This window comes from Camarhynchus parvulus, chromosome 8, assembly GCF_901933205.1.
Source record: "Camarhynchus parvulus chromosome 8, STF_HiC, whole genome shotgun sequence".
Taxonomy (NCBI): domain Eukaryota; kingdom Metazoa; phylum Chordata; class Aves; order Passeriformes; family Thraupidae; genus Camarhynchus; species Camarhynchus parvulus.
In genome coordinates, this window is record NC_044578.1 from 8,711,063 (window position 1) to 8,724,132 (window position 13,070).

Genomic DNA, 13,070 nt, shown 5'->3' on the forward strand with positions numbered 1-13,070 from the left:
GCCCATCACAGAGCTCATGGTGCTGTCACACAGGCAAAGAACCCACCTCTGCCTCACGAAGTGCTTGCATGGATTCCTGGAGGCTGGATGAGGACTGGGAGAGGGCTGGGCACTGCTGCCTGCTGGCTCTGCTCACATCCATCCCTCTGCACCTTCTGGAAGCTCCCGCTGCAGGCAGCCCCATGGAGCAGGAGCAGGATGAGCTGCAGGCATCCTCCCAAGCTGCAGCTCTTTCACACCAGCAGTGCCAGAGCTGGGGGGCTCCCCGAGGAATGGTGCCACTGGAATGGACACAGGAAAAGGCCAGCTCAGTTTGTTACCACATTGCTGCCAGCTCCAGAATGTTTCCTTGAGGACACCAAAGCCAGATTTGTTCAGAGTCCATAAAATTCTCTAGTTAAGAGCTGAGATAAGAACATTCCCAGCTGACACAAATTGTGACAGAAAGCAGCAGTAAACTCTTACAACTGCTGAGAAGGGATGTGACAATGGAAAACTGAGCACTAGAGGACCACGTAGCCCTGAAGGGAGAGGGCTCTTCAGCCTCCATTCCATATCCAGTTCCACACTCTGCTGGAAGCTTGCAAAGCTGTGTAATGCACAATCCATAGCTGCCCAAACACTTTTCCCAGGGAGGGGGCCCAACAGGGAGGATCCACCATCCAAAAGCAGCAGAGGAGACTGCAGACAGACCATGGCTGATGCTGGCTGGGCTGTGGCCTTCAGCTCAGTGTGTTTTTCTTGGTGCTTGTAGTGAGAGGCATCTGTGCTGGAAAGACCTCACACACCAGCCTTTCCAGTGTCAGTTTGCTCCTGCCCTGCAAGCCCATGGGGTTTTCCACTCCTAAGGCAAAACAACGTGCTTTGTCACAGGGTGGAACAGCCTCTCCTGCTGCATGAGGACACCACAGCAGTGCCAAAACATCCTCTGGTCACCATGGCAGCAGCAGAAGGGACTTAGTGAGCCCAGGGTACCCCACAGCTCTGCATTCCCTCAGCATACCACTCCCCAGCCCTGTGCAGGGAAACCTTGTTATTTCAAGCTGTTTTTTCCTCTTCTCCCATTGTCCTCTCAGGTTACTCAGGAAAAAGGAGAGCAGCAATTTCCTTGCTGCATTTGTTCAGTTGATCCTACAGTCCTCCCCAGCGGAGAACTTCCCACAGCCCAGAAAGCCCCTATAAACCCAACAGCCCAAAGAGCACGAGATTCATTGGCCAAACTTCACCTTCCCCATTCCGTGTTAATCATTCTCACTGCACACTCCATCTACAGCTGCTTTGCAGGGGCCAGCTTTAGCCTGAACTCTGAACTGTTTGCTGACAGAACAGGGGGCACGGATGGGCCTGGGGAACCAGGGAAGGTCTCCTGCACCTGCCTTGCTTTTCCTTCTCACTGTGTCCTTCCTCAGAGACCAGAGGTGCACGTGATGATCCAGCAGCAGCAGCTGAGGCAGCTCCTGCCAGAGGGGAAGGGGGACACCTGTGCTGCCCTCGCCCTGCTCGGGGGCTCCGTGGCAGCCCTGGGGCTCTGGAAATGGCTGGGCAAAAAGAGCATCCAGAAGAAAATGGAAGAGGCTCAGAGGACCCGGGATGAGGGCCTGGAGAAGATGGCAAAGGCTGTGCAGCAGTTCAGGGAGCAGGTAAACCATCCTCCCTGGGGTCTGAGTCCCACTGGGGTGTCTGCTGATTATGTCCTCCAGATTCTCCTTCCAGCTCATGGCCCCATAGCTTTTATCAGGAGCAGATGTGCCAGCAGCCCCCAGCAAGAGGAAAGGCTGCCTTGGGAGAAAGGGAGGTCACTGCCCTCCTCAAGCTGGATGAGGTGTGGTGGGACTCTACAGCTTGGGGAATGTGAATTACTCACTGAGAAGAGGTTTTTGAACAACACAGGTGGTGATGCACTGGATCTTCATTGATCCAAACCCCAATTCTTTAATGATCTGGAAATGTCTCTTGCCGATAATGGGTAGAAGCAAGAAAGTTTTTTTTCTCTTCTCAACTCTAAGTTTGCACATCTGTTCACACTCCTCTACCTTTGGCTCTAAAACCTGGCTTCTGGACAGCTCTAGGGGTGTCTCCAAAAGCAGCATTCTCAGTCAGTGGCACCTCCCATCAGGCTGCCCAGAAGGCGCCTGCTCTAACCTTACACTAATGAAACACAGGGTTTTCAGTGTGCCCTGGGAGCAGCCAGGACGTGACACGGGGGTGATTGAGCCAGGCATCCACCCAGCACAGCCCTGAATTCTGCTGCAAGGTCATTTCTAACCCCCTTTGCTCTCTGCTCCATTCACTTCTGAATACACACTGGGCAAACCAGCTCATGTTTATACAGGTAACACACCTGGAGGTAAAGCACACCAGCTACAAGTGATATATATATATTCTTAAATATAGATCTATATAAATATACAATAGAAAGCTCTAAAATGCTGGTGGCGCTGAGAACTGCCAGTGTTCTTTACCTGAGTAGACCACCTGTGAGTCCCTGCTGACTTCCTTGCAGCTTGATAGGCTTGAGCTGTTCCATGTTTGCTCTCAGCCCAGGCTGTCCTGCACTGCCTGTATCTGTTTTGAGGGATGAAAGGACAGCCTGAGACTCATGTGCAAGGACTTTGGTACCTTGTGCCCCAGGCAGTGTTTGCTCAGCTGAGGTTATGTCTTGGCCAGTGGCTAACTCCCACTGTGACAGGAGGAAGGCACTGCCGTGTCCTCTGCTGCAGCGGATGGACAAAGCCCTTCAGCACCTGGGTTCCTGTGTTTGCATCCTGTTTGGGGTATCCAAACTCAGGATAAAACACTTGGCAGCTCAAGGTCTGAACCCCCACATGCAGGATCTGCCTTTCAGCAAGCTCTGGTGATAATGCTGACAAAACCTAACAGCCTTTATCCCCTGAGCCAAAGGGTAACTGTGGGGAGGCCTTTGAGCCTTTTAGGGGAACTTCTAGGGTAATCTCCTGGAAGAATTTGCCACAGGTTTAGAGCATGCCTCAGTGCTTGGGGTGAGCAAAAGGGGCTTCTGCAGCACTGTGTTAATGTGCCCTTTCCCTGTAGGCCACTGCCCCTTGCCCTGCCCTGGTACTGCCCCTGTGCCCATTGGCCCCTGACCCCACACTTAACCCGGGACATTGCACTGGTTTCTCACCTTCTGTCCCTGGACTCCTTCAGCATGGCTCCATAATAAACCTCACTGGAACTCTTACAGAGACCCTTTCTGTCCTTCTTCACTGGCCTAGGGTGTGAGTGCGGATAGAGTGACTGTGCCTGCCTGAGTGGCTTTTTCAGAAGATGCTTTTGGGAGGTAGCAGCAAACACCATCCATTTTCCACACTGCTACATAGCTGGAGTGGCTGCCCTGGATCCCCCTCACCTTCCCTCTGCAGGTCCCCAGTGTCCAGAGAGATGCCATTCTGTCCCTGCCCCTGCTGGAACTCTCTGCAAGACTCCAGGAAGGGTCTCTGTCCCCCAGGACCGTTCTCTACACCTACTTAGAGAAGGTGAGCATCCATCCACAGCGAGATGGACAAAGCAAATCTTTGACATTCTCCATGCCATGGGGTGTGTGTGCTGGTGGCTGAAAAGGCTTGTTGGAGCTGGATTATGACCAGCCTTTAATACAGGAGATATTGCCAGAAAAACATGCTGTGTCTCCTGGGTCAGATCCATCACTGGGCAGCCCTCTGGGATGGCTTCAGCTGGGATGCTCTGGGGACGGGGTTATTCAGGCTGTATTTTGTAATCAATGTAGCTGCCAAATGCAGCTGTGTAATGATGCTGTTCTTATCCATCACCTGTTCCCAACAAAGGCCTTGGAAGTGACCCAGCAGACAAACTGCTTGCGCCACTTCATCCCAGAGTGTGAGGAGCAGCTCCAGGAAATCGAGCGGCGCATGGAGAAAGGGCTGCTCTACGGCATCCCCGTCAGCATCAAGGACCACATCGGCCACAAGGTGCTTCCCTTTGTGCTTCTGGATGTCCCAGCGTGGCTGGGGAAGTGGTGGGAGATGGACAGTGGGGAAGGGGCTCAATCCCTCCATGCTTGCACCACAGGAAACCTGGCTGTGTCTGAGGCAGCTGCAGTGGGCACTCACTCACTCACTCACTCACTCACTCACTCACTCACTCACTCACTCACTCACTCCACACCCAGTGGGATGTAGGAGAGAGAATAGAACGGGTTAAAGTGAGAAAACTTGTGGGTTGAGATAAAGACAGTTTATTAGATAAACTCTGCACACAAGCGAAGCAAAACAAGGAATGAATTCAGCACATCCCATGGGCAGGCAGGTGTTCAGCCACCCCCAGGAGAGCACGGCTCCATCATGTGTGATGGTAACTGGGAACCCCCGAATTTCCCTGTTACCATCACCACAAACATCACCCAAACATCTCCCCTTTCTTCCTCTTCCCCCAGCTTTATATGCTGAGCATGACTCCATATGGCATGGAATGTCCCCCTGGTCACTTGGGGTCAGCTGTCCTGACTGTCCCCTGTCCCTCACCCCCAGCCTGCTCACTGGTCAGGCAGTGTGGGCGCGGTGCAAGCCCTGCTCAGTGGTAACAACAACATCCCTGTGATACCAGCACTGTTTACAACACAAAATCCAAAACACAGCCCCATAGTAGCTTCTGTGAAGAAAATAAACTCTAGCCCAGCCAAAAGCAGCACAAACCGCCATCAGCAGAGAAAAACCAAGGATGAATAGTTATAGACACAAATTATTTCTCCTCTTTTATGTGACACAGTACAGGCTGCACCAAAGTTGAACCCCAAATACCAAAGGCTAACTGAAAATGGTTCACACATTTTGTTTACCTGGGATTATTCCTTCCCTGAACATCCACTGGTGGATTCACTTGGACAGCAGGATGCTGGGTTTGATCCTGAGCTGGTGCACCTGTGGAGTATGGAGCTGCATTTGGGTCAGGGAAGAAAAGGAGCAAGGAAAAGAGCAAGGAGAGCTTCAGGAGAAGCTCTAACCCAGTGAGTGCTTGGCAGCCCTCTGCCAAGGATGGAAGGAGAGTCCTTCGAGCAAGGGCTCTCAAGGGAGTGTGTGACCGTGTTCACAGGGGTCTGAAGATGAGGGAAGAAATGAGGATCTGACTCCACGTTTCAGAAGGCAGATTTATTATTTTATGATGTGTATTATATTAAAACTATATTAAAAGAATAGAAGAAAGGATTTCATCAGAAGGCTAGGTAAGAATAGCAAAAGAAAGAATGAATAACAAAAGCTTGTGTCCTGGACAGAGAGTCCGAGCCAGCTGGGATGTGATTGGCCATTAATTAGAAACAACCACATGAGATCAATCACAGATGCACCTGTTGCATTCCACAGCAGCAGATAACCATTGTTTACATTTTGTTCCTGAGGCCTCTCATCTTCTCAGGAGCAAAAATCCTAAGGAAAGGATTCTTCATAAAAGATGTCTGTGACAGGAGTGGGTCGGTACCAAACACACTGTTCCTGAAGCAACACCAAAGGATCCTTCCAAAAGACCAAGGGAACTGTACTGACCGTGTTCCTTGTCCTTTCTCCTCCCTGCAGGGGCACCTGGCAACCTGTGGGCTCATGCAGTGCCTGGACACTGTGATGGAGGAGGACAGTGTCCTGGTGAAGGTCCTGAAGAGACAAGGAGCCATCCCATTCGCAATGACCAACGTGCCACAATCCCTCTTCAGGTGACATACATCATCAAAAATCTGGTTGTGCTTCTGGAGGAAAATCCCAGCCTGTAGGGCCCTGGACAGGCTCTGAGATGTGTCCTGGAGAGTCCCTTTTCCATTAGCTGGCAACAGTCTCAAGTGAAAAAGCTGTCAGATAAAAGATAAAGAGGGGAAAAAGCCAACCATGAGGAAGGAATCGAGTGCACTTGTGCATGGGAGGCAGAGCAGAGGCTCGTGGGAATGAGCTGTGTCCTGAGGGATTTACAGGATCAAAGGATGGGGTTGGCTGTGCCCCACAGGCTCTCTGCAGAGGAAAACAAACAAACCCAAGGCGCTGGCTGCTCCTCACAGCCTCTTTCCTTTCTTTCTTCTCCCCAGCTACGAATGCAGCAATCCCATCTTTGGGCAGACCTTGCACCCCCTGGACCCCCGGAGGAGCCCCGGAGGCTCCTCAGGAGGGGAGGGAGCTCTGATTGCAGGGGGAGGCTCCATCCTGGGCATGGGCTCCGACATGGGCGGCAGCATCCGCCTGCCCTCCAGCTTCTGCGGGCTCTGCGGCCTCAAACCCACAGCTGAGAGGCTCAGGTAATCCTAAAGTAGTCACCAACTGCAAAGAAAATCTTTAATAAGATGTTTGCTTTAAATAAAAGAATTTACTTATTTTCTAAAAAAAAACAAAAAAAGAAGAAATGAGACGGAGTAGAAATTCTCCAGAGTAAAAATCCGTTTTGATTTAGGTGGAATGTACATCTTTGAGTTAAGTCTGTAGTTTGAAAACATAGCTATTTAGTCTGACTGCAAAAAGCCTAAGCTCAGAGAAACTGCTTCAGTGAAAGACAAAGGAAGAAGAGACAGAGGGTGATAGAGAGAGACAGAGAGACTGCTGTGAGAGCAGGTCAACCTGACCTAGAGAATTCCTACTCTGTCTCACTGGGGCTGCCCTCCAACCTGCTCATGGTCAGGCTGGGCTGAAGGGGAAGGGGAGGAGGGAGGGTGGATCTTAAAGGGTGGCTTGCTTTGCTCCAAACCTCTCCGAGGAGATGGCACGGTTAAATTTAGTGGGAAATGGGCAGGTTTTCATTGTAAATCCAGCCTGGAGTTTAAAGTAAAAGGGAGTTAAAGGGGTTAAATAATGCCAAAATGGAACAGTTTTGGTTAAACCAAAACTAAGATCTGTTGGGGTTTAGGTTTGCTTATTTTGGCCAAAATTTCCTGGTTTGAACTACTCTGTGGTGTTGACGGGTCCCCAGGATGAGGTGAGAGATGAGAATTTGACTCTAAGTTCTCAGAAGGCTGATATTATATATTCTATTCTATTCTATTCTATGAAAATTATATACTAAAACTATACTAAAGAAAGAGAAAAGATATATCAGAAAGCTAAAAAGGAATGAATAATAAAAACTTGTGACAGACTCAGAGAGTCCGACACAGCTGGCTGTGATTGGCTATTAATTAAAAACAATTTACATGTTTGGTAAACAATTCTCCAAATCACATTCTAAAGCAGCAAAATAGGGAGAAGCTGAAGCTTCTCAGCTTCCCAGGAGAAGAAATCTTAACTAAGAGATTTTTCATAAAATATCACAGTAACACTACTCAATTCAAATTTTTGAAATAATTTCCTTCTCTTTCTGGTCCTGAGCTGGAGACCCCAGAAGCTTTTCAAATATATTGTGAATATTTCCCCATTACTGAAATGACAATGTATTTCTTCTTTTCCCATAGCCTGTCTGGAATGACTGGCCCTGTCAGTGGCATCCTGGCAGGTACATGAATTTTAAATTCCTTTTCCCTATATCCTGTGAAGAGCCTGATGTTCTCCTGTAGGCCAGGAGAAAACCTCAGACAGCAAAGGCCTGTCTGGAGTCCATCTGAAACGTCCCTCATGGCCTGGCCACCTTGATGTGGCTGTGCAGAGGGGTGGGCTGGGGTTTGGCACATCCATGGGCTCAGTGTGGGTGTTTGCTCTTGTCCCATGCAGTCCCTTGTGCCCTGGGGCCCATGGCACGAGACGTTGACAGCCTGGCCCTGTGCATGAAGGCTCTGCTGTGCCAGGAGATGTTCCAGCTGGACCCCAGCGTGCCCCCCATCCCCTTCAACGAGGAGGTGAGGCCTCACTCAGCAAGCCCTGGCTCCTTCCAGGGAGCCACACACCCTCCTGAAGGGTCCAATTATCTTTACAGGACTGGTTCTCAGTAAAATAGCTCTCTTTGAGGGCACAATTCATAATTCTCATTTTAAAAAAACAGGCAAATCAGTAGTTATCCTGTCTGTCTTCTCTTCTCAGCTGGAATGCAGCTTATTGAATTGTGAGGCTCCAGAAAGAGCAGGGAAGAAGGCAACACTGGGAGCAAATGGCTGGAGATCTTTAGGGGAAGATGTGACAGGATCAGAAACTGCTGCAGTCAGTGCCTTAACTGAGGGTGCTCCCTTTCTCTCTGCAGCAGACCAGCTCCAGGAGCTTTTTACACCTCCACGCTTTTTAGCAATGGTTGAATCCACTTGTCTGGAGTGGCTGTGCTCCTCCTGCAGGAGGCCCTGGAGAAAAAGGCAGGGGTACACATTTGGAAAGGGTAACTGTAAACAGCAAACCAGAATCTTAGACACTCCTTAGCATTTGGAGCTCTTCTGCAGTTGGTGTCAGTGTGGGAGCAGACCTTCCCCCAGCAGGCTGGGTGTCACAAATGAGAGATTGAGGTCACCTAAAGAATCACTGTCAAAGGCACTGCAAAAAGCAGGTTTTAATACAAATTTGCAAAAGGGTGACAAAGTTCAATGACAGGGTTCACTCTGTTACTTATTCTGAAGATGGAGCACACAAAGGAAAATCAGCTTAGCGCCACTTTGGAATGATTTGCCTGGAGACTGGGGATGCAAAGGACAAGGGTGCAAAGGGCAGGGAAGACCCTCCCATTGAGTCACAGGGTTCAGAGAGGACCCCTCTTGCTTTTTAAACTCCTGACAGAGCCTAGGTACAGCTGAGTCCAATCCTAGCCCCAGACTGGCCAACAGTTCAGATCTAAGAATTTAATAGGGAAATACAAGGAGTAGGGGAGACCCTCCCACTGCATCCAGTCTTAGCCCCAGACCTGGTCAATGGCGTGTGTCTAAAGGATTTTCACGGCAATCCCATTAGGAATAGTGTGGGGGTCTCAGTTGTGGGTTTCTCTGGGTCTGGATTGAAGGCATTTTAGACAGTAGTTCATGTTGGGACTCAAGTGTTTATTATTTCTTATCAGTAAAACAGTCTCACTGCTGTGAGTTCAGCAGCTTTTCATTAGGAGGCACAAAATGGCCAACAATCTCTTGTTTCAAGGTCTTTTAAGACTAAACTATCCAATTAAGAGCTGACACCTAGATTATTTTCCCTTTTAACCCAATAACTGATCCCAAAGAGCCCCCGGTGGGGACTTTTCTGCCCAGTTACAAAATGCCACCCAAACCCATGAAGAAGGAGGAAGAAGAAGCATGAAGAAGAAACTCAGGACAATACCCTGTGCCCTCCATCTTGCTTTCATCCACAACATGCTAAAATCCCAAACCCTAAATTTCTCACCAAGTTATACACCTACACTACTCTCTATAATCCATTTCACACTTTTGTGGATCCTAGTCTATCTTGACATCTAGGAAACTTTCTCCATGAATGAGGCTCAAAGTCAGTGCTCCCCTGGGATCCAGGACACCCCAGAGCAGACAGATAAATATTCCTGGTGCCCTGGGTTTCCACAGAATAGGAAAGATAACTGGTTTCTCCTTGCTCCAGGTTTACTCCAGCTCCACTCCCCTGCGAGTCGGGTACTATGACACCGACAGCTACTTCCCTCTGCCCCCCTGCATGAGGAGGGCAGTGAAGGAAACCAGGAGTGCTCTGCAGGCAGCTGGGCACCAGGTGAGCACCACCACCCCCTGCCCTTCTCCCCAGGGTGTGCCCAGCCTCGCTCCTCGCTGAGGAAATCACCCTTCAGAAACCAGACAGCTCTCAAGCACGCCTGTGGGGAAAATGACCTGGCTGAGGTATGGGATTATGTTACTCCAGCCACAGAACACCAGGCAGAGACCCCTCTGCCTAAGGGAGAAGTGCATCCCATGGGCAATCAGCAGGAAAAATCTCATGGGGAGATGACTGGATGGGAAATGGTTGAACCAGGGCTTCTCTTGGCACATGGAGCCCAGGGAGATGCTTCTCTGCCTCTGAAGATTATCCACATTTGGGTCTTGGAAACTATTCACATCCCCAGGCTGCCACATAACCTTGTGTTTTGGTGCAGCTGGTGCCCTTCTCTCCCCCTCGGATCCCCTATGTCATGAATGAACTCTTTATGAAGACATTTTTTGCTGATGGAGGCCGTGCTTTCTTGGATATGCTGTAAGTAGGAGCCCTCTGGCAGCAGTGCTGCCAACACCTCCATCCCCACGCCATGAGCATGGCACAGGCAACACTCAGGTCTCTGAGAAAGGGCAAACAGCTTCTCTGGTGTGACCCCATCCTCCTGTCATCTCTCAGCACAGGAAATATTGTAGATCCAATCTTGAAACCACTGGTGAATTCCTGCAAGATGCCAAGGCTGGTGAAGAAGCTGCTGGCTCTGCTTCTTAAACCTCTGGTGAGTGCCTGTCCCTCAGGACAGGAACAGGAGCTTCCTGGGGTGACCCCAGTCAGTGCAGCCCCTTGTCATGTCCCTAAGGAACCTCATACCTTTCCAGTTTCCCCGCCTGGCTGACTACCTGAGCTCCATGGCTGGAATGAGGTAAGATGGAATTGTCCCCAGGGATGTCCATGGAAATGGGTGATACCTTCTCCTCCAGGTGTCCTTGGCTGGGGGGGGACTGGATTCACAACACAGGCTGTGATCTGCCCTCTGCAGGGGCTGTCCCTCATTGCTGGACATGGCTTCAGTGCCCCTAGCGATATCCTGACAGGAATGGGGCACTTGAATGGATAAGGTCATTGCAGGAAGCCTGTGGAGGAGATGAGTATTAAATCCAGGCCCATCAGGAAAACCTTCTTTCCAGCACTTCCAGACATGTGCTGCTTAATTTGTTGGCCAGATGCCAAAGGAAACTTTAGGAAGATTGTGAAAGCTGTATTGTTTCAAGCAATTGCTAAAATCACCAGGGCTTATCAACCCAGAGGACTATTTAAGCGATTCCTCCTCCTCTTACAGCTTAAAGATGTTGCTATGATTTCCACTTGCAGGTCAGTGCAGGAGATGTGGGATCACCAGCATCAAATACAGGTTTGTTTTGAGGACTTTCCTCTTTGACATCATGCTGCAAGTTGAGGCTTTGTGGCAAGCACCAGGTCAGAGGGAGTCATCGGTTTGGAAAGGGATTGTGCAGGGGAGGGGCTGCTGGGGAGGAGACAGGATGGAAGGAAAGGCACAAGGAATGATAGGAATGGGGTGGATGGGCTTTTGAGTCAGCCCAGAGAGAACTTCAGTGGTTGCCTGCAGTGCTCCTGCCCAGGCACACTGAAGGCTGTCCTGGGAGTGGGCATGGCCGGAGTGGGACCTTTCAGATTCCTGGCCACATACAGTGGGGGCAAACACAGGCTCCTCTGCCTCATCCCCTGAGCACCTCTGCCTGCTGCTGCCTCCTCAGCTGTGCCTGGGGAGGCTGAGAGGCTGCAGGCATGGCCATGGCCCCTCTCCTCCCCAGGTGTACCGCTCCCAGTTCATCAGCCAGTGGCAGGAACTCCAGCTGGATGTGGTGCTGTGCCCTGTCCTGGGGCCTGCCTTCGCCACGGGATACCCCAGGAAACTCCTCGGTGAGTGAGTCTGGGGCCTTCCCAGGAGGGCAGAGAAACACAGTGGCAGAGACTGCAGGGAAACACCCACTACCATGGAGCTCCACTGCCCACCCAAGCATTTCATGGGAATTAGGGAGGCAAAGTAACTACACAGAGCTCTCTGAGCGGGTGGAGACAGACACAGTTCTCAGGGGCTTCAGTGAATATGGAATGTGTAAGTTTGAAGGCAGGAGGCTGTGACATCCTCTCCTGCTCCTCTCAGGTGCCATCTCCTCCACAATGCTGTACAATGTCTTGAACTTCCCCGCCGGGGTTGTCCCTGTCAGCAGCGTGACAGAGGCGGATGAGGAAGAGCTAAAGCTTTACAAAGGATGCTGCGATGACCCCTGGGACCGGGCACTGAAACAGGTATGGGAAATGGTGGAGCAGAGACTGCTGAAGTGTGTTCAGGTAACAGTTCTGATTACATCAGAAGCTCCTAAATATCTCCATCAGTATGGGCACAGTGCAAAAAAAAATTGTATCTTCTTTATACACCCCTTGCTAATCCCCAAACTCACCTTGAACACACCCCTTGCTGCTCTCCCAAGCCCCCAACAGGTAAGTCACTAAGTTTTGGGAGGACTAAAGGATCTCCCACAGGCTGGGCAGGCTGAAGCAGCAAGGAGTCATGCAGCAAAGGTGCTGGGAGCCACAGCCCACAGCACTGCACTTTCCTCCTTCTCCACGTTGCCTTCAACCAGGCTCAGGCTATCAGTGGAGCATGGGTCAGGAATGAGGCTGCTGAAGGACAAGGGATCTGCCTACAAGCCAGCTCAAGGCAGAGCTGGCTGGGGTGTGTGTGGGGGAAGGTGTCTCAAACACATTACCCAAGATTTGGCAATCATTTCTATCAGAGAAGAGCAAGAGCCTTCCCTCTGCCCAGCACACTAACAGGGCTCAAACTCCAACCTCCCCAGGCTGTGGGATGAGCCAGAGGCCTAAACCAAGCTCCCCAAACCTGCTGGAGGTGCAAGGGGTCCCTGGTGGCCCCTGACTGCTGGTGCCCCCGCTGCAGGCTGTGTCAGGAGCCGTGGGGATGCCCGTGGTCGTGCAGTGCGTGGCCCTGCCGTGGCAGGAGGAGCTGTGCCTGCGCTTCATGAAGGAGGTGGAGACCCTGAGCCGTGGCAGGAGAGTGCCATAGTCACACCATGGCCCCAGGGAGAAGGGACAGTGCTGCACGACTGCCACCAGCAGCGCACAAACTGCACGGGGAGGGTGGGAGGAAGGAAACGCCACCTCCTGCCCCCTCTCCGTAACAATAAACACAGATCCTGTAAGGAACCCTGCAGGACTGGCTTAGGATAGGTTCAAGCAGTGGTAAATCTAGGAACTGCACTTCCAGCAAGGATGGGCGGCCGTGGATGTGGGTTCACCACCCCTATTTCCACCAGTGCTGCCTCCTGCAGAAGCAGGGTGGTGCTGAGAAGAAAGGATTACAAAAGTTCAACAGTATTTTCTTGCTGGCAGTGCAGTAACTTCATATGGATGGAACTATGTGCTGCCCCATGAGGAATATAGCTGTGTCCATCACTTCCTACTGCTGTAATTTGCTCACAAAAATAAAATTCTAACTATTAAGCAACTCCCATGATAAATTCCAGTAATCCT

The 13,070-nt window shown here is 50.8% G+C and overlaps 1 protein-coding gene across 1 annotated transcript; it reads left to right on the forward strand.

The window, feature by feature from the left end:
- The first annotated feature begins 1,406 nt into the window (after positions 1-1,406).
- On the forward strand, positions 1,407-12,603 carry LOC115906401 (vitamin D3 hydroxylase-associated protein-like). The gene is made up of 15 exons (XM_030953550.1): positions 1,407-1,640; positions 3,381-3,494; positions 3,804-3,947; positions 5,547-5,680; positions 6,044-6,250; positions 7,394-7,434; positions 7,650-7,774; positions 9,435-9,560; positions 9,940-10,037; positions 10,176-10,275; positions 10,376-10,419; positions 10,869-10,908; positions 11,330-11,438; positions 11,683-11,828; positions 12,478-12,603. Exons 1-15 carry the CDS (start codon positions 1,428-1,430, stop codon positions 12,601-12,603), a joined length of 1,767 nt encoding a protein of 588 aa, XP_030809410.1. The 5' UTR covers positions 1,407-1,427.
- The last annotated feature ends 467 nt before the right edge of the window (positions 12,604-13,070 follow it).

Excerpts from the sequence above, each read along its gene's own strand:
- LOC115906401 (XM_030953550.1), top strand. The coding sequence starts at position 1,428 with ATGATCCAGCAGCAGCAGCTGAGGCAGCTCCTGCCAGAGGGGAAGGGG. Across the intron at positions 10,909-11,329 it reads ATCACCAGCATCAAATACAG|GTGTACCGCTCCCAGTTCAT; the intron begins GTTTGTTTTGAG and ends TCTCCTCCCCAG. Across the intron at positions 11,439-11,682 it reads ATACCCCAGGAAACTCCTCG|GTGCCATCTCCTCCACAATG; the intron begins GTGAGTGAGTCT and ends TGCTCCTCTCAG.